Source organism: Carya illinoinensis, chromosome 2 (assembly GCF_018687715.1).
Source record: "Carya illinoinensis cultivar Pawnee chromosome 2, C.illinoinensisPawnee_v1, whole genome shotgun sequence".
Classification (NCBI taxonomy): Eukaryota; Viridiplantae; Streptophyta; class Magnoliopsida; order Fagales; family Juglandaceae; genus Carya; species Carya illinoinensis.
Genome location: NC_056753.1, coordinates 1,758,255 through 1,779,837, shown reverse-complemented (window position 1 = coordinate 1,779,837; position 21,583 = coordinate 1,758,255). Strand labels below are relative to the sequence as shown.

At 33.5% G+C, this 21,583-nt stretch overlaps 2 protein-coding genes across 4 annotated transcripts; both read right to left on the bottom strand.

Annotated features, from left to right (window-relative positions):
- Positions 1–410: 410 nt before the first annotated feature.
- LOC122296393 (nodulation protein H-like) lies at positions 411–4,490 on the bottom strand. Of its 2 annotated transcripts, none has more exons than XM_043106059.1 (6): positions 4,113–4,490; positions 3,107–3,342; positions 2,766–3,024; positions 1,308–1,487; positions 1,082–1,237; positions 411–927 (listed from the first exon to the last, which is right to left on the bottom strand). In XM_043106059.1, the coding sequence occupies exons 2-6, from the start codon at positions 3,331–3,333 to the stop codon at positions 760–762; spliced, it is 990 nt and encodes a 329-aa protein (XP_042961993.1). In that variant the 5' UTR covers positions 3,334–3,342; positions 4,113–4,490; the 3' UTR covers positions 411–759. The 2 variants fall into 2 exon arrangements, with proteins under 2 accessions (XP_042961993.1, XP_042961983.1); XM_043106049.1 differs by having other exon boundaries at positions 4,133–4,490.
- Positions 4,491–9,531: 5,041 nt separating this feature from the next.
- Positions 9,532–20,777, bottom strand: LOC122296389. Of its 2 annotated transcripts, none has more exons than XM_043106029.1 (12): positions 20,296–20,777; positions 19,982–20,083; positions 18,258–18,338; positions 15,498–15,607; positions 15,242–15,377; positions 14,678–14,776; positions 13,349–13,454; positions 12,845–13,260; positions 12,529–12,705; positions 11,405–11,602; positions 10,367–10,711; positions 9,532–9,789 (listed from the first exon to the last, which is right to left on the bottom strand). In XM_043106029.1, exons 1-12 carry the CDS (start codon positions 20,593–20,595, stop codon positions 9,697–9,699), a joined length of 2,163 nt encoding a protein of 720 aa, XP_042961963.1. In that variant the 5' UTR covers positions 20,596–20,777; the 3' UTR covers positions 9,532–9,696. The 2 variants fall into 2 exon arrangements, with proteins under 2 accessions (XP_042961963.1, XP_042961974.1); XM_043106040.1 differs by having other exon boundaries at positions 10,385–10,711; positions 20,296–20,775.
- Positions 20,778–21,583: the final 806 nt, after the last annotated feature.

Sequence of the window (21,583 nt, the reverse complement as noted above, 5' to 3'; positions counted from 1 at the left end):
AAGCTATTTTTGACACGCACGTCGTGATCATCAAACTACGGCTTGTAGACCCTATTTTGACCTTAAAATCAACCGTTTTTCTATCCAAATCGTCGATTTAAGTTACTTTTTTTTCCCTTCTATGCTAATATTTTGTTGTTATTTTTAGGGATGTTTCTTATTCCGATTTAGACTAGGGTTTTGCCAAGATACTTATTTTAATTCATATTTTATTTTTATGCAATATTTAGAATTTTTCCCTATTAGAATCTCAAGTTTCCTTAACTATTGAAGTCCGCTTGAAAATCAATTTTTGACTTTTATCTCAAAGTTTTCCCTTTGTGTTGCATCTTTTCTTAATCTCAATCTTTAGTTTATGTTGATTAACCAGATGTCAGAATAATTCTATTATGTTGGGCGTCATAAACATGTGAAACCAAAACACAAATTGTTTTGTTACTATTATGTAATGACACTAGATTACGCAACACAACCCCTAAGATTCATAGCTATTTGGCTTTAAAAGGTTACAGGATGCCTATCCGACTAATGTGAAAGTTAAAAAGAAAAACTAAAGGGTCCTCATTAGATTGTTGATTGAGGTTTTGGGATGAAATAATTAAGCATACAAAAGCCAAGGTGCTGTTGCAACCAAAACTCTTCAACCAGGGCCTGTATCCTCTCTTCAACCGGGGCCTGTATCCTGTCAGTTTCCTGTTCCTAGCTAGAATAAGTTAAATTGGTATATACGCCAGTCCAAGAGTTAGCAGTGGGCTTGGTTTAATATTCGGAACGTAGAAAACTCTCATAAGCTGTTCCAGTAAGCGTCTTGTTAATCTCCTCCCAGTTGTTGATGTGATCTGACAATGGCCCTTTGTGTATTTTAATTTGACGGCTTGTCAATTTCATGTGAGGAAGCTTTAGAAACTCTTGAACATCTTCTAGTTTCTGCAAGAAACATGGAGAATAAGAACCACCAAAAAGAGGCATATTGCAGATATATGTTCATGATTTTGTTGCTATTGAGCACTATAAGATGATTGGATTATCTGTAGATTCATACAGTGAAGGCTTCTCTAAGATGTCAGAAATAAGTCCTTACAATGCGGTTCATGATAAGATCCTCATAGTACAGAATGATGTGCCGAGTGTGATTGAAGGATTCTAGAACTTTGGCTCTCGTCACCTCCATATCCTTCAGCTCAGCAATCAACGAGGTGGAGTTTAAAAAGGGCTTGTACTTTGATAGTATATGGGCCTGCATCAAATAAAAAGCTGAGTCCACAATCACACGTGTGTGTGAGAGAGAGAGAGAGAGGGAGAGAGACCTCTTCATGTGTATGTACATGTGACTTGTGAGTTCCATTCAGTAGCTTAGCATATCTGTCATAGGAATTGGCAAGCATTGAAACCATCTGGCGCAGTAAATTTCTTCGGAGAAGAAATATTGCAGAAATGCCCTTATGATTGAAGTATTCTGCAATTTCTTTACGGTGTTCCATCAATCCCTGCATGAACCAGCAAAGAAATGTTGGCTCTTCCGCCAGAATCGCAATGAAACAAACACAAACCTAAAACCAAAGTATTCCACCCTGCAAAACCTAAAACCAAGCATTTAAATATATAGTACACTATTCCTAATATATTATGAACAGGTTTGCTCGTAAAACTGCAATATCCTCAAAGTATTACCCAAGTCAGTCTAGTAGCAATTCTGAAGGATAACATACAGAAAAAATTTACCTGTTCAAGGACTCCATCTATTTCAGGGTTCTTGATCGATACACACACACACACATGTATATTTCATTTATGAGGAAGTTGGCCTAGGGGTTGGCTCAAGTGGTAAAGGCCTTGGGCTTTTGGGGGTACGCTCCTCCCAGGTCTAAGGTTCAAATTCCCTTGGGTGCAAACAATCTCTAGGGGCCATCGGACTATGAGATTTTTTTCTTGAATTACCCAAGGTGCACTTGCAGAAACTCCTTGTCGAGGGCTTATGCACTCCCAAGATTATTGAGGTTGCTCCCAGACACCCGGTGCCAATAAAAGAAAAACAAACAAACAAACAAACAAATTGAGGAAGTTGGGCAGTAAAACATCCAAGAGGACTCTGCGAGGCATTCACAATATGAGTGAAAATTAACAATACTCAAAAGCTTCAAAGTATTCTGCATATCCCCTTCACTACTTTGATACAACCTTACATCTGTTGTCCATGCAAAATGAAGCTAAAAATGTATTGGGAGAAGTACTAAAATAAATTATCACACACCATATCAATAACTCAAGTGTAGAAATTACTTATTTTGGGACTATGCGATACATTCACGATACGGGTGAAAATTAACAATACTCAAAAGCTTCAAAGTATGCTGTGCATATCCCCTTCACTACTTTGATACAACCTTAAATCTGTTCTCCATGCAAAATGGAGCTAGAAATGTACTGGGAGAAGTGCTAAAATAAATTATCACACACCATATCAATAACTTCTGTTCAAGTGTAGAAACTAAAAAAAAATTAATACATCATTAAAATTGCAGGAACACATCAAATTCACAAATTAATCCAACATGAGAAATTCAGCAGCTGTTCTGATGTTTGGATTAATATGGTACATTCTTCCACTTACCTACAAGTGGTAACTATTTATGGCTGGAGTGATGGATTCTCATGGTGTCCCATACGACACAATAGTGAAGAGCCAGAAGGTTAGCAAATTTTACCGAGCAGAGAACTTATTGAAAGATATGCATTTGTAACACAGATCCAAACAACGTTATTACCTGATTAAGCATCCACTTGAAGCCCACTGCTGCAGAGCATTGATTTTTGGAAGCACTAGTGAACCAATCCAAATTGTAAACTTTATCTAGAGTCTGTACAATTGAAGAAATATTTTTCCTCCTATCCTTTACAGAGAATATCTCTCCATTGGAGCTTACATTAACATGACTATTTAATAGGGTCTCGAACCACCCACTTCCTGATCTCTGCATCGACAAGATGGCAAAGAATTGTACAGGATTACCTTCACACTCTGCCCTGGTTACAATGTACAAAAAATAGATATTAGCTCATCTGAAAGAAAACCCAGCATAACCTTTTGACGGAAGGTCTAAAATACCTGCTAAAAGTTTCAGGTTTTGGGTAATGCATGTAAGGAATTTCGGCTAGCTCAATGCCATTCTCACGGCAAGGCCTTTCAATGACTTGGATGTTCAGAAATTTAGTCTTGGTGTGGGTGCTTATCCGCTTTAGACAGATTGTGTAGATATAAACGCCAAAGACCACTGCAAAAACTAAGATTACCATCCTTGATAACAATGGAGATTTCTTTGGAGGCTTTAGCATGAGAGTATCCTGTGGCCCAAAGTTAAAAGAAAATAGAAAATTGAATTAAGAATTTTGTAATGTGGGGTTCTAAGAAACGGTGCAGTGCAAAATCAACAAAAACCAGTTTAGGTTACGAAGAACGGAAAAAAGAGGAAATAAAATGCCTGTATTAAACGTTATTTTTATCCTTACAAGATAAACAATTAAAAAAAAAAATCGAAAGAGCAGGTAATGTCTCTCAAATCGACAAGGCAAGTAAATCACAGAACAACTAGATTCCAGCTCACCCAACTTGAGAGAAAGAGCCACTTGGTGGACATATGAATACAATATGGGTTTTATGCAGCTAGAGCTAACCTATAACCCAAAAATCTATGATTTCAAGATTATTTTTTTATGCATCTTAAACCCAGAGTGGAAGGAGCATTCTTCTTCAAATGCATCTCCATTTTTTCTTCTATACCCATCTACCATTGAAGTGAACTATATCCACAATACCGACCATTCTTCTTCAAACGCATCTATATTATTATCCGAAAACAGTCGATCATCAAAGTGGACTCTATTCACTTTACGTTTGCCATAGTAAGATATGGAGTCTAAGAAGGAGGAGGATAAATAAAGAAAGAGGGAAAGAGAGCCATTAACCTTCGAACCATCTGGAAAAGTTCCAATTCCATAGATCAAAACCACAAAATTTAACAAAAAAATAAAGTCCATACCTTTGTTTCTAACAAAAACTCAAATTCAGAAAGTTATACAATAAACAGGTAATAAAGAATTAAGAAGAAAATTACAGAGCGTGAGTCAGCGTCACCTTGTTAAAGCAACAGATTTCTTCAGCCATTGCCCTCTCAGAGACGAAGAGAAGAGATAAAAAGGGTCTTGGAAGAAAAGGGCAGACTTCAGACAGTGCTGCTCATCCCGCACCCTTCTCTTCCACTTAGCTGCACAAGTACTTCGAACGGTGGGAGAGAGAGAGAGAGAGATGTGGGGACAGAAGGACAGAGAACCTGAGACTAGAGAGATAGAAGCCAAAGAGAAATGTACAACAATAACTAGCCTTGGAGCGATGCTAACTTTTGGCTCGTGGAAAACAATGCCATTAAAGGCTTTTCTCGAGGCCAGCCAGTGAGGCTCTGCATTTCTGATGCCAGTTGAGAGCTGTAACCCTTTAATGAAAATTCGAAACAGTGCAAATAATGTACATATACGGTCCAGTCCAAACATTGGAAACCATGTTAAAGGACAAGAAATGGGCAGTGTGAAAAGGAAAGATGGTAGGGTAGCAGGGTACTGCTTCTTCCTTGGTGACTTTGACTTTTATTTTGATTAAATAATAATGGAATATAAGAAATTTGTTAACTTAACTTCACTTTTTATTTTCAGTTTTGTTTTCTTATTTCTTAAAAATATATAAATTAAGATAAATACTCCTTTCAGAAAAAGCATATGTTTAATATAGAGTTATTTTATTTTTAAATCGATATATTAAACATACAATTCAAGTCATTTAAATAATAAGAATAAGATTTAATTTATAAAATTCATATTTTAAAATTTATCTTATAAAAATTAACTCACAAATTTATATAATTTAATACAATATATTATATTATAAAATTATTTTTATTATAAAATAAATTTAATATATCATATAAAATTATATCAATTTTTAAATTTTTCTTTTACGAGATTTTTCTACTGGTATAGCACTTTCTTTTCTTTTAGATGATGACCACGACCAAAAAGTTCAAGTTTAACGTAAATATGACTCTTCATCCTTTCCATGCTTCGTTCAATATAAGATTTCGGGGTTTAGCTTTTTTCCTTTCATCCTTTCATGTTTGGTTTTTTTTTAAATACTTTAATTATAAAGATATTATACAAAAATAAATCTACAAATTGATATGGTTTGATGCAGTATATTAAATTATAAAATTATTTTTAATATAAAGTAGATTTATTACATCATATTAAATCATGTCAATTTATAAATTTAATTTCATATAATCTTTTTGTATTTATTGTATTTTTATTTTTTTTTAACAAAATTTGCATTTGTTACTTTATCACATTTGTATTTTTTTTTTTTTTTTTTTTTTTTGTTCAACATTATCGGTACTTGTGAGGATAGATTATTCATACACCATAAATTATAAATAAAAGCCCTAAGCATAAAATCAAAATTCAAAATTATTGCTCAATATAAGTAGGTAGTAATTAATACTACAAAATTATTAATTTTTTTTGCTCCATTATTTGGTCAAATATAATCTACTTTGAAATGCAGACCTGCCGGCGCTAAAATAATTTAAAAGGAACTCCAATGATTCCCATTTATGAAAAAATATAGTTGTAAATATAGTTGTGCATTAATTTATGCATCAATATGATGTGATTGATCAAAAAGTAGATTTTATTGAAAACAGTGTTAATTTAAATTTTAAGTATGAATAAATCAGTATTGGTACACAGATTAGTACGCAACTGTGCTTGTATGTAGCAAAACTCCCCATTTATTCCATTAAGGACGGCAATTCCTTTGACAAGGAAAAAAGGAAAACGACAATGTAGTTTGAATAGTGAATTACTATGAAATAAAATATTATTAGTATATTATATTTATTTTAAGATTTAAAAAAATAAATTATTTATTATATTTTATTTAAAAATTTAAAAAAATTATAATAATTAAATAAAATAAATTCTGATAACTTCAATATCTAAACCAGACATTAATTTAAGTCCGCCATACATATATGACAAATGGTAGCGTAGATCATCGAGTAGAGCATGAATGATTTGAAGTTTGAATAATTAAGCCTTCACACGACCAATAAAAATAGGTCAAAGACATGAAACATGAATAGCCCCATATATTGTAAAGGAAAGATATTAATTTCTCGTGACTATGCAGGCGATCGAATTAAATAGGGAGAAGAAATGACCAAAACAATAGGGACTGATCAACTGCTCAAAATTCACTTCACATATATACATTACATGTTAATAATTTAGAGTAGTACTAGATCTTATAGCTAGGGTCATTATATAATTTAAATCACAGATCAATTATTTAATTATGTCTCCTCCCAACTATATATATATATATATATAAATATATAAATGAGAGTAAATAAAATTTCTCTATTTTTTGTGCATGTATTAATTAATGAGTTCTTCTCCTCAGCATTAACCCTACACCATATATATACCGACATGTGTGATGTAGGGTTGTTGAATAGATTAAATCTATCTATAGTAGTATTGTTTGTAAATGTACCAATTAGGGTAAAGTAATACTATATATAATCTTAGTATATGCAAATTTTGTGTATTTTTTTTCAAAAAATATAAGGTCTAATATTAAAAAAATAATTTTTTCATGTAAGTTTTATATATATATATTTTTTTTATAAAGAATAAGTTTCATATTTATCTTTATAAAATGTAAATATTATTTTTCATTAGGATATATAAGTTATTATTGAGTCACGATCTGTGTTCATTATTAAGAAAGACAAATGGTTTCTAAAACATTTAAGGCAAAGGGATGTGTCCATCATTGACAACTTAATCTTTAAGTTACAATAATGAAACGAAAATGAAATCATTTCGGGTAATAAAATATTGTGCCCATCAATCATCATTGACTATAAGTAGAGCACATGTGGCTTTTCTAGGAAAGAATTCTGTTGAGTGGTAGAGACATTGAGTAGGTTCACAACATTTTCTTTTATTCTCTGTTTCCTTTTTCCCATTAATTTATTATAGACAGTGCTTTTAATTTATGGGTATGTTAATTTATTATTTACTGGAGAATTTTAATATGATGATCATATAATAATGAATCTTGAAAAAGACTTATTCATAAATATTAGATTCATAAAAAATTATATAAAAAGTAAAAGCTCAATTATTGATCATCATGGGGTTAAACGTGTGCTCACATATTGTGAATATGTTGTATTCAAGTTTTTAAAAAGAGAAATGATATTTACCACTGTAGAATATGTAAACGTCACGCAATTTATTTAAAAAGAAATTAGTAAATACTATATCTACATAGAAAAATTAATTTTTTAATAATAGATCTCAATGTTTTTTAAAATGATTGCGAGACGTTTAAACACTTTACAGCTGAAAGTAACATTATATTTTTAAAAATGAATAGATAGATTTGATAAACTTTTTTTGTATAAAATTCTCATGAAAATTGAAAGGTGATTGGTTTTAGATTTTCATAAAAGATTTTTGGTTCTGTTTTTTTTTTTTTTTTTTTTTTTTTTTGTTAAAGAAGTTTAGATAAATTATTAGATGAAAAATTATTTCTTAAATTAATTTTTTTCCTATTTAAAAGATATATGTATTGAGTTATAAAACAGGTATGCCATTTTAAAAAGCTAGGCCTAAAATGAATTGTAAACAGTTAATAAATAGTATGGAGTTTATAATTGTATTTTCATTGAGAGTGACTTTTTAATCGCTGAAGAGTAGAGACAATATGAATATATGATACATCTAATAATTGAGATGACATGTAACCAAACGTTGGCCTCTCTGTTGGCTTCCTTTGGTTATATGTAACCAAATGTGATCTCTAGATGAGATGAGATGAACTTATATAAATTAAAAATTAAAAATTAAATAAAATATTATTATAATATAATTTATTATATAATTTTTTTTTAAATTTAAATATTTTGAATTATTTATTATATTTTATGTGAGAGTTTGATAAAATTTTAATGATTGGATGAAATGATGGTTTGTATAACCAGACAAGACCAAATTCACAACTATTTCACAATTTCATGATAAAATAGTTTTTTTTAATCACGATCTAATCATTACACAAAAAACAATTTAAATGTTTTAAATATCGAAACAAAAATAATATTAAAATTATATTACAACAATAATTTTAACTTTATAATATTTTTATTTAATTTTTTTATCTAATTTCTCAAAGAGAATCGATATTTGCAATTATGAAATGTGCAAGTGATGCGCACACATTTTGAAAAAATTAGTAAATATGAGACCTACATGAGAAAATTAATTCTTTAATAGTAGACTCCACTCTTTTTTAAAAAAGAATGTGCATCGCTTTTACAATATTTCATCTATTTACAAAACTCTAGCAATGCACATTCTTTTTAAAAAAGAGTTTTGTTTAAAAAAGAATCAATATTTCACCTTTTTTCCAAAACATCGCTTGTTTCTAGCATTACTTTTTCTCAAAACTCTATAAAACATCTTAATTCAAATTATTTTACTATTATTTATAAACTATCTTACTATTACTTACAAATTTATCATCTTATCTTATCTGTATAACTAAATAAGACCTTAATTAAGCAAGCCATACATGCCCTTTTTAGGCCATTGGCAATAATTAGATCGCATGTAGATTATTGGGTTCGAAAATTTACAGCTATTTTTTTCAAATTAGATACAGTATTACTCATAATATAATATTAAGACCAATTTAAAACAAGTTGGAAATGCTTTATAATAAGAGATGATTGAATCCTTAAACAGAGACGATGATTGATTGGATATTGATTACTATGTACTATGTACAGGAAGTTGGGCTTTTTCTTCCCCCCCAGGAGATGCTAATTATCATATCGTAGGATGAGCATTTTTGCTACCATTTCCCATCAGAAGTGGCTGGGAAGTAGCTTCCTTTGCAAATAGCACCAGTATGTACAGGAAGTTGAAACATACATGGCCTTTCATTTGGTTGCGTTGTGGTTGGTTGCGCCTTTTGACAATGATTGACTGCCTATATTCTATAACAGAAGTTGGACATTTATAGTAGAATAATTCTATTTAAAGGCATTTACATCGCACACCATCCATAATATATAATAATGATACACGAGCAATTCTAATGTATCTATTTTGCAACTCGTTCTACAACCCAAACAATGTAATTGTGACACTTAATTAACAATTCTATAACCATCTCCGATCTGTTGTCAAGGTCCGAACTTCAACTTCAAGGTCAGTATGTACATGATTTATGCACACCAAATAGCAAAGCAAGCCTGTAAATAAATACCATGGAGTCCGATCGCACTGTTCTTGCAGGTAGCTTCCCCAAAAGAAAAGAACCATTACCACTATCAACCACACTAATTCCATATATTGGTTTCATTAATCGCAAGCTTTTCTGGCCAATATCAACAACTAATTCTAGTAGTGTACAAGAAACAATAAGAAGAAGATGGATTTAAAGGGCATAAATTGCGAGGCTTCCCCCATTGCAACTACATCTAAAAATGCGAACGTATGATACAAATTGAATCAAATAATATCCACAAATCAATAAACAAATACATTCAACTATATACAGTTTTACACTCATAACTATGCAAATAGTTGCTGAATGACCATCTCTGCATTTCCATTGTACAGTGCAAGAAGATGAATAGCGTCTGCCCTTGGCAAAGCAAGAAACTCCTGCACCCAAACCAAATATTAGTATTTCTTGTATGGGGAAGATACTCATATTATTGTAATCTTTAATTTCTACAGGACGAAAAGGGTGAAAACACTTTACAAAGGGGGAAAAACACAAGGGTGTTAAGAGACCTCAAAGATTCTATCGTTTAGAACTTGCAACCCTAGAAAGAGTGGAAAGAGCCAGATAAAACATATGCCCCGATGCTAGAATGCATGAGCATGCTTTTTGGTGACTGCCCGTAACCGAGTGATTCTTCAATAGATACAGTCCAAAGCTTTCTTGAAAATAGATGGTACTTTTTGAATAAAAAAAAAGATTCATGCCTGAGGACCTTACACTGTAAGTTCTAGGATGGAAAAGGACAACTACATGAAACTTACTACAGAAATTGAAGACAACAATCTTTGAGAAAAGACAAATGAACGAAATATCAAAATTTTTTTAAAAAAATTCCATTTAATATCACATGTTGCACAGAGGCATTTAATAATAACAAGAAACACACAGGTCAAACTCATAATATGAGATTGGGAAGAAAAGATTATGAAACTTAAACAGAGTGGTGGCCATTACAATATATCCACAACGCACCATAACTTTAAGAATGGCATTTTCATCACAGACAACATCTCTAGGTGATACTTGATTAGGACTGCTGCCATCTTCTGAAATCTTAGTGCCTGAGGATATTGTAACTTGAGATGATCCAAGAGTGGAAGTAGCGCCATTCAAATTTGACATACCAACAGAAGTGAGCAACGGTGTGTTAACTTCTTTCAGGGAGTCAATCCTCAAGTGACTTTCAAACCGATCTTTACACATTTGAAGTTTAAACCACTCGTCATGAGAGTAAAGGGACACCTTCATTACTTTCATAAGCCGGGGTTCTTCTATATCAAACCTTCTACCAATTGCAACCTATCCAATAAAAATAAAAAAAAATAAAAAATAAGTCTTAAAGATTCATTCACATCATCACTTACAACAATGATGGACAGATAAAAATTCAATTGAAACCAATAATGAATAAAACCAAAAGCAATAAAAGTTTAAGGCAAAAGTTTTTAATTTTGCACAGAAAAAGTCATTTGTGGCTGCAGATAGAAGCTTCCACCATACATTTAAAACTAGTCATCAAACCACACAATGCGTGGGAATAATAAAAATAGAACTAGTCGCACACCCACGCAATGCGCGAGACATTGATAAATTTTTTATTCTATTCTATTTTTAATTTTGTTTATAGCTTGATTTTGTGACGTTATTTATTGTGAAGTTATTTAAAAATGATCTTATTCAATTACTAATTTTAATAAAATACATATAAATGAAAGAAGAAAAAATGTTTTTCTTTTTTGATAGGTAGGAAGAAGACATAATGATGATAATAAACATGGACTTATAGTAACTGACGGGAACTGCAAGAGATGAGTAATGAAGTGCTAATAAAGGTTGGCGGTTTGAAAGTGGTTTGTGGCAACAGATTTGCAAAATGGTAGTAGTTCCCTCAGTACCCTCAAAGGTTGGCGAAAACAGGGGAAATGTAAGCCTCAGAAGCATAAGATTAAAATAGAATATGTATCAATTATATGAGTTAGCTCTACGGCAAACCTGGAGTGAAGTTGAAAGGGCATGAAGAGGCAAGCCTTTCCCGAGTACATCTTCATTTGGTTGGAGCAATGCCAACAAAGTCTCCTTTAGGGGCTTCAGTAAGGCAGGGTCACTAGCAGCTAAAGGACCTAAATGGGAGCATGCAACCCTCAGAGCACTCGAATGGTCACCAGAGCTGACCAGCTTAAGGAATTCAACCTAACCAGCAAACAGATCAGACGGTTGCATTCAGTGGCGGACCTAGGTATACATTGGGAGGCGCCATGGCCCCCCCAAAGTTTTTTCAAAATTTAAAATATCCCTTAGTTTTTATTTATACTCTTATAAATATAAAAAATACCCTCCAAAAAAAATTTATAATCCTCATAATTTCAATATATTTAGAAATGCCTCTCTCTAATTTTTTTCATATAGTCTCAAAATTTTGTATAATTTCTATATACTCTCTATTTATAGGGATGTGTCCTCACCAAAATTAAATTAAAACTAAATTTAGGAGAAATAATAAACTTATTAATATGGATCCCAAAATTTTTTGTTAAACAATATTAGACTTCTTAATATGAAAATACAAGAAAAATCATTTAAAATTAATGATCTATATGAAAAATAGTTGAGAAGTTTTATCCTCTAGACTTCATTAAATAAGAAGTAATTTATTTAAGGTCTCAATTATAACATTATAAACTTAATGTGACATGAAAATATCTAAATTTTATACGACACTTGATAAACTAGCTTATCTACTAGAATAAAAGATATCATTCTAAAAGATCACTTGATAATTTTTACAAAAATAAATTCTAAATATTTCATTATAAAAATAATAATGGATGAATATTATTCCATACAACATTATCGTCAAAAATCTAAAATATATATTAAGTTGTGTTTTTCTTATTTGATTTTTATGTATATGTAGCAAATACTGAGATAATTTTATATATAGTTATGTTTTAATGATTTTTAATCTCTTTTTATTTTACATAAATGTGTCATATGAAAGTCGGCCCCTCCTAAAGAAAATTACTGGTTCCACCACTGGTTGCATTTTATACTAACATTATATGAATAGCAAATCTTTCCTGCAAATGAAGCCATTGGGGGGTAGAGAATCCACCGACCTGCATAATTTTGAACAGCAATATAGGATTTTGCACAAAAAAGCTTGGATCCATAGCAGTAACTTCTTCAACAACCTCTGCAGCCATTCCCTTGCTAGCTAGATCCTTCATCCCCAGCATAATCTCGTATTTATCCACCCTACTACTAACATCTATAAGGGAGTGTTTCCCTGAGCCCTACAGAACAGTACTCTGTCAATATCCACTTGTTTTGATATGTCATAGAGCTACATTAAAGCACACGAAAGGCACATCCAAGTACACAAAGTCAATATCCACTTGTCATAAGGAAAAACAATAATTACCAAACAAGCACCTGTTGTTCCTTTGAGATAGAATTGCTAGAAACCAGGGTAGTTGTGCTAAGCTCTTGCCTACTGCAATCATCAAAAGGAACACCATATTGATCATCATATCTTCCCCTCCATCTCTTGCGTTTACCCCTCTCTCCAGATCCATGGGTTCTATATCTCGGCAGAACTCTTGGGTTTTCAGACACATTCAATCCACTAGTGCTACAGTAATCATGGTTGCTTGACAGCTCACAAGCATATCGCAACTCAACATCCGTTCCTTGCATGCGAGACACATCAGCATTATTCTCAGGAGAACCACCCATGTTAATGGAGGTCTCACCATCAGAATGTTTGTTAACACTAGAATCCACTTCAAGAGAGAAATTTCTTGATGAACTCCACCCAGGCTCAGGTTGATTAACTTTAGGTTGCAAAACTGAAGGAATCATGAAAGGTTGGTGAGATATAATTGGATTTTCTATAAAAGTGGAAATGAACTAGAATAGAAAGGGCAGGAAAGTTACCTAAAGTGGATGCAACACCATAATCCATGATTCCCCTATAAACACAGTACTCACAAACAAGCTCATCAAGCATGGAAACATCCAATCTCGTCCTACACAATTCATTCTGCAATAAATAAAGACTTGCAGGCTCATATACCAGCTACCCAATGACTAAAAAAAAAGGACTAGAATAGCACTACCCCAAAAGAACACTGTCTACTAATTGGATACATGAGCATGGAGAAAGCTATTGTTTAAAATGTGCAAGTGGATGCAAACGTACAACTTAAGGTCTAAACTCATAGGAACTGCAAACATACAACTTAAAACAGATATTGGTTAATGAATAAATAATTCCAGCCTGCAGTTTTGTCCTTTTTTAAGCTCCGTTCCTTTTCCGGTATTAAACAAGTATCCAAAATGTTGGCATTAAAAAGTTTCCATGTTATTTATACTTCTCAAATAAAATTTCCTTGTTACTTATTATTATTATTATTATTATTATCATCATCATCATCATCATCATTATTTTGAAGTCCAGAACTCTTAAGGATTCTCATGTTACCTATATGGGAAAACTCCCAAACTCTATGCTTCACTACTAGGTTTCTACTAAGGAACACTTAATGAATCGATATATAATTTACCAAAAACAAAGGAAATAAACTGGTGAAAACTCATGATGGAATTTGGCGCAGTCCTATCTTACAAAAATGTTCAATAGTCTAAATTACCAACATCCATCCCCTCCTTGGCCTCCTCATAGGGTGCTTCCAAAGAGAATCATAACCACAAACGCGGGGGTCAATAACCTCTCAATGAGATCGGTTTACTGTTCTCTACAGTAGATAATAGAGATAAGGTCAAAACTCTTCCCACTGACTCTCTACCCCAGAGTGTGTGTATATGCTATAATGTCAGTTTTTTGGACATTTCAAATGACATGTTACTTATACTATCCTTTTCTTTTCTTTCCTCGATCCAAATATAGGAAAATAAAATTCACATGGGTGTTAATCAGAGCCTTTACAGATGTTGTAATTTGAAGACAGAAAAAATTGCAGAAGTTTGATTGGGGAGTGGTTAAATGTTAGAACTTAAATTTGATATCAGTTTGCATATTTCAAAAGAAAAGAAAAGACAAAACACACACATATAGCATACAGATATAAAACTTATCCAACTACCCAAGTAGAGCTAAGTTTCCAGTCTCTAAAATATTGCAAGGACCTGCCCACCTAAACGCCATTGTTAAACCCCCATATTAGCAAATGATCAGGAAAGATATGATGAAAGTATGAAACCTAGATATCGTTACAAAGTTTACATTGGGAAAAAACTACTAACCTGAAATGCCACAAATAGATCACCCTTAGAAAACCTCAAGCTATCAACTGCTGCTTGTCTTGTGAGCTCTACAGCCTGTGCAAGAGCTTGTACATCCACCTGGTTTTTGAAACCGAACATGCAAATGATCATATATAAAGGCATGCCAAGTACTCTGGAAATGATATTTTAGATGGCTGATGGCAAAACCCATAACAAGAAATACAGCTTCACTCAACATTTGTTTTGATGGAAAATATTTCTACTTACACATCAAAAAAAAAAAAAATTCTATTCATTCTGAGGTAAAGTGATTGGTTTTTTGCGTTCTAGTGATATCTATGTTAAACCTATAGTTGGAAGAAAATGATGGCTGCCATGATGGTGGCGAGTTGCTTCTATCTTTCTTTCTTTTTCGTGAACAGGGAGAGAGAGGGTGAGAGTAGGTAGAGAAGGGAGGAAAGAGAGAGGGATGCGGTTATGATGGCAGAACGAAGAAGTATAAAAATGATTTACATTAAGATAAATACACTTATATCTCCATTTAACATCTTAAGACAATCGAATATAATCTAGAAATCTCACCTCATCAAATGGAGGTACTTCATAGAGACTCTCCTGTGCTGTTGCAGGAGGGTCACGCTCATCAAGAAGCAATCTCTGAGTAAGATCTGAAATGGGTGACACAATTCCTTGCTGAAAGCAGTATCCCTTGTGTATGCTGCATGGCATAGGGATAAAATTGAAAGATAAACAGTCAGTCAACCACATGCATTAAAAGAACGCAAGCATCAGAGTGAAAATATCAAGTGAAAACAAAATAACCAAAGCTCAATGATACCTTATCAAATATCTCAATGTCATCGAAAAGACTGGATCATATGCGTGTAAATGAGCTCTTAAGACAGAGGACATCAATCCAGCAATGTCAAACCTCCTTCTTTCAGACCACTGAAAAGAAAAACGACATAATAATTTTTTTTTATAATTAATAAGAATTTTATTAACACAAATAGGCATAGCCCAAGTACACAGGAAGTATACAAAGAAAATACCTACCGTATACAAAGGAAATACCTACTACACTCTAGAAAACAGGAAAACTAAAACAGAAACAGATACAGTACATTCTCAACATTCCTTACAAAGATCTTAGCCCACAAACTCAAAGTAGAAAAGAAAAAGTTTCAAAGATCTTCAAAAGTGCGCTCCTTGTCTTCAAAGCATCTCCAATTTCTTTCCAGCCATAAAGACCACATTAAACACAAAGGAATCATTCTCCACCTGGCAGCAACATCTTTTCTCACCTCACAACCACGCCAACATGCAAGAAGCTCTACAACTTCCTTAGGCATCACCAAAAATAAACCTGTCCGACCAATAACCTCAGACCACAAAGAGTTTGCCACCTCACAATGTAAAAACATATGATTTACAGATTCTCCATCCTTCTTGCACATGACACACCAATCAGCTATACACAAACCACATTTTTCTAAGATTATCTGTAGTCAATACTTTCCTTAGAGCAATCACCCAACTGAAGATCGCCACCTTAGTAGGTACCTTCACCCTCCAAATGCTTTTCCATGGAAATACACAGCCAGAATGACAATTAAGCACCTTATAATGAGAACTGACTGAAAACTTGAAATTTCCAGCATAGTCCCACAGTAGCATATCCTCTCTTCCGTGCATCACTTTTGAATTATAAATCCTTCACAAAAAATCTGAAACAACATTAAGTCATATGGATTTCTAATAAAGTCAACATTCCATAAAATATTATTATCCAAACATTGAAGATAATCTGCCACAGCAACATTTTGATCCCTTGCCAGCCTGTAGAGAGATGAAAAATCTGATTTAAGAGCTGATTCCCCATACCAAATGTCATGCCAAAAGAAAATCCTCCTCCCTTCCCCCACCTTAAATTTAATATGTTTAAAAAACTCCCCCCAACCTTTCCTAATAAACTTCCATAAACTCACCCCGTACGCTCCTCTAATTTCTTTAGAACACCAATCCCCCCACCCACTCCCATATTTAACAGCAACAACATTCTTCCATAAAGCATCTCTCTCTTCATGATATCTCCAAAGCCATTTCCCAAAAAGTGCTTTATTAAAAAACCCCAAATTTCTAACCCCCAATCCTCCACAAAATACTGGTTGACAAACCTTGTTCCAATTAACCAAATGAAACTCCTTTTCCTCTCCTTTTCCCCCCCATAAGAAATTACGATAAATATTCTCAATTCTCCTAGCAACCCCAGCCGGCAAAGGGAAAAGTGAAAGAAAATATGTGGAAAGATTAGAAGATGTACTCTTTATCAAAGTAATTCTTCCCACTTTAGACAAATATATCTTTTTCCATCCAGCCAACCTATTCTTGATCTTCTCAATCACCCCATCCCATATCAAAACAGATTTGTGAGAACCGCCCAATGGAAGACCAAGATACTTCAGTGGCAGTGAAGCAATCTTACACTCCAAAATATTAGCCAAATCTGAAATATTGCCCACAGCACCCACAGGAGCGATTTCAGACTTATTTAAGTTAATCCTTAGGCCCAAGACAGCTTCAAAACATAACAACAAGGCTCTCAAAGATAGAATGTTCTTGGTTGGGCTCGCTGAAAATCAATGTGTCATCGGCAAAAAGAAGATGAGATAATTTAATGCTATTCCTTTCCTCATTTCCCACCTCAAAATTACTAGTGACAAACACCTAACTTCTCCTTAATAAGCTAGAACTTTTCCTTTTTGATAAGTAAAAATTTTATTAATAAAAGAGTAGGCATAGCACAAGTACAAAGGACGGTATACAAGAGGAAACACCTAATTAGAAAGAAGAAATAGATACAAAAAAAAATCATGAAAATTAAGCCCATTACAGTCAATAGCTAATGCCAATAAGAAAGCTAGAAATGAAGATGAAAAATCAACCATTTACAAATGTTAATTTGTTTAACTAAACTCAAGGATCCAGTGAATTGTTAATATAGACCAACCTTAATCATTTCTATGAGGTCCCTATCAATATGGTGGAAGAGAAAAGACTGGAGGGCACACATTTTTTAGGGGTAAACAAAATTTATTGATAATAATAATAGATGGCCCAAGCACATGGGATGTGTACAAGAGAAAAAACCTAATTAACAGCTGGACAGGGATGGCAGGAAGTCATGGAAACTTAGCCTATTAAAGCTATAATAACTACCCATGGGAACTACTAAGTAAAGCTATGCTCCAAAGGAAACAAAAATCAAGTACCATCTTCTTTTAATAGGGTTCAGTTTATTGTAAAACCTATATCTAGATTAGTAGTGTTATTGTAAAGCCTTCAATATTATTGAAAAACCACAAGCCACCCTCCATCACATATCAAGAAAATATTTATAGTTAGAAAAAAAAAAAAAAGAACCGACATGAACTATCATATCATATAATTAATAGTTGAAGCAACATTTGATCTTTGATAAATAATAGCTAACACATATGTGATACAGAAAACATAGAATACATCACTGAGTTGCTGCTGTCTACAAAAAAACAACATAAAGTCAAATTAGTGCAAAAGAACACCAAATATTTCCCACCTCGTTTGCCACTGGTGAAGCTTGATCATCTTTGCCATATATAAAGGCAAGAAGAACATGCTTGAATTCCTCATATGCTTCCTTGGAGATAGGTACAGAATTTTCAGAATTCACAGCTAAACAAGAGAATGGAAACCCTAACAGGTTCAAAAATTTAGCAGTAAAAAAATAATATTTTTATAAAAACAATAAAATGAGTGCTGAACAATTTATTAACCCCAAGAAAACTTCAAACTGCAGCGGTGGCTGAAGAAGCGTGCCAGGAAATCAAGGTGCTAAAATAATAATAAAAAAAGGCACTACCCATGGACAGGTAACAGTTTTAAGGGTAGCAGAGCAGATAGTATCCATTTGCTCCATCCATAATAATATTAGATATGATTTATATTATATAATTGAACTTTTACCTATAAAAAATATATGATTTATATTAAAAATAATTGATAAGATAAATAATTTAAGGGCCAAAAATTTCTCCCATCCAAAAAATCCAAGTTCCCATTTGCCAAGCTCTCATTCATCACCTTCTCGGAGATGCATAGATGCAGTAAACAATGAAAGAGAAACATCTCAACCAAAACACGGAACCACCATAATGAATTATCACTCCGTTATGAATATTAAAATCCACTGAAGGACTTTGGGGGAGGTTTGGATACAAAAAGCCTTTTAATTCATCCCATCTCATCTAATCATTACAACTTTCGTAAATTCCTACACAAAATCAATAAACAATTCAACTTTTTTAAATTCCAAAACAATAATAATATTAAAAAAAATTATTCTAGCAATATTTTATTCAACTTTCATCTCAACTCACTATTCAAACCTCCCTTAAAATTGCAAATATCTCTTCCACATTCTTAACAAATTCTCTATTTTACAGTCTCTCAACTGAAAAAACCAAAAATATAAAACAGTCTAGATGATATCAAGTTCAACTTTATACTTTAAAAAATTATGAATATTTATCAGCAAGATTGCCAGAAAGGTTTCAGAACAATTGTCATTTATCTGCCACTAGTACGTAGGATGTATACAGGACATAACCTCTTTTAAGTGATTAAAAGAAGAACAAAAATCCAAAAAAGAAAAAAAAAAAAAAAAAAAACAACAACAGAAACATAGGAAAATAAGAGAGATTATATGCCTCTATCCCTGTGTAGAGCAATTTGACTAATTTTATTTCATAGTAATAAATCCCACCAGCACCACTTGGAACACTTTTCCAAAATGCCTTTTAAGCAGTGCAATTTTTATGCTACGGGGGGTTCATTAGAAATGCAGAGGCACAACGCCACTTAGCAGGTTGTATTCAAAGGATAAACCTTTAAGCAATTAAACAAAGAATAAAGTACAAAGAAAAAAACAAAAGACCTATTAGAAAAAGAGAGATATTTTACACCCCTATCCATGTAGAAAGCAATTTGACGGACAACTTTTTTTTTTCATAAGAAATCCCACTACCACAGCTTCAAAAATTTTATCTTTTTCTAATTTGCCTTTTAAAAAGTGCAAATATTTATGTGTTTCGCTGTTTCATATGACACTCGTCCATTAATCAAGGACCCATAAGTTGGCAATTTGGTAGGATTGAAATATCTATGAGCCTATTAGTGGCAAATGTGGTGAAGAGACTATAAGTGGGAACAGTCAACTCTATCTCAAAGAATTAAGGGAAAGAGGGTACACAATTGCAATATATATATATATATTGAATTTACTGGGTAGGCGTCAAGAGCACAAGGAGCGAGAGCTGTCCTCAGGCAAGCAATTGCAGCGTCACGACCTTCGGCAGTCCCTTTTCTCAACAGCTCAATAAATTTCTTCACCAAAATTGAACCAAAAAAATTCCAATTCAGAAATCTAAATAAAAATTAAAAAAACAGAGCGTTTAGTTTCCCGGGAAACCCAAGAAACGGTAAGATATCTAACTCTCTGAAATGAAACGCAGTAGTATTATTTCCCGCATTTTCTTAGAAAAAATTATCCTCCCGCATTATGTCAACAACGAAACAGAGCATTAAGACACACTCACCTGCTTCTGTAACTGGAAGAGAAGACGACGATCGTCCAGAATGGAAGGCGCGTGGGCGCGGAGGAAATCCATGGCGGTGTCAATGTCACCGGCCTCTAACGAGCGTCTGATCTTCCAGATGATCAACCTCGAATGGTAGGACGAAGTGGACAGCGAGGAAGAAGAAGAAGAAGACGACGAGGAAGCAGGAGAAGAGGGTGGAGACGAAGAACATAGAAGCCCCTCGATCAGGTTCTCCGATTGGGCGAAATCAATGATCAGAGCGTCAAGTGCTTCCCAATTCACTGGCGTAGAATCCATGTCGTTCAGTCTTTTTTTTCTCGGGCAAAAATGGAGTGCGAGAAAAATCCTACTGTTTGGTTGTTTGAAGAGAAAATAATAATTTCTTGGAAAGCAAGAAAAGAGGCGACGTGATGACACTACAAAAATAAAAATAATTTCTTGTGTAGCAGGTGCCAGGTGTCGTTTACGAATGTTTGTGAGCCACGGTTTTCGATTCTTCACTGCTATTAAGGGAACAAGGCTCGAATCAACGGATGGATGACTCCAATCGTCCTTCCAAGTTAGGAAAATGTTAAATGTCACGTGCACGTTGATACACATCCCCGGCTAAACTTGCTGTTCACTGTACCATTTGAATTTGGGCCAAAATAATTAGAGAGCCCAGTGGAATTACAATAGAAATGAACCACGAGCTTGAGCCCAAATATATATACACATTATACATAAATATACACAAAAATGCTGAATGCAGTCAGTATATATAAGAGGGGTGTAGTCATGTCTTGCGTGGATTAATTAAACTGTGAGCATCAAATGGTGCGTTTCATTCCCTCAACCTTTCATTTCCCCTTCTCCCTTACTCCTTCACCTTCTCCACTTCGGCTCCATTTTCCTCTTCCCCTACTCTTCAGACGCCATCGACCGAGCTAGTTACAAGAAGGCAAAGAAGCGTCTAGTCTTCTTCCCCGAGAACAACCATTTCATTAATGGAAAAAACAAGTTTTTCTCCTTTACATCTTCTTCATCTTCGTCTTCATCTTCTTTTTCGTCAAAATTCGAAATTAGAACAAGTAGCAGCTCCAACTTCATCACCCTCCTCCTCTTCACTCTCTCCACCTTCGAATCCACCACCATTTCTAGAAGCCATTCAACCTCCCTGCAACGATTCCTATCAACCGACTGCTACATCACTAAAATAAAAACGCTTTCTTTTTCCTTCTACCTCATTTTACCTTCATGACAAAACTCTTATTCCCATTCGTTGTTGCATCCCTTCTCATTTCCT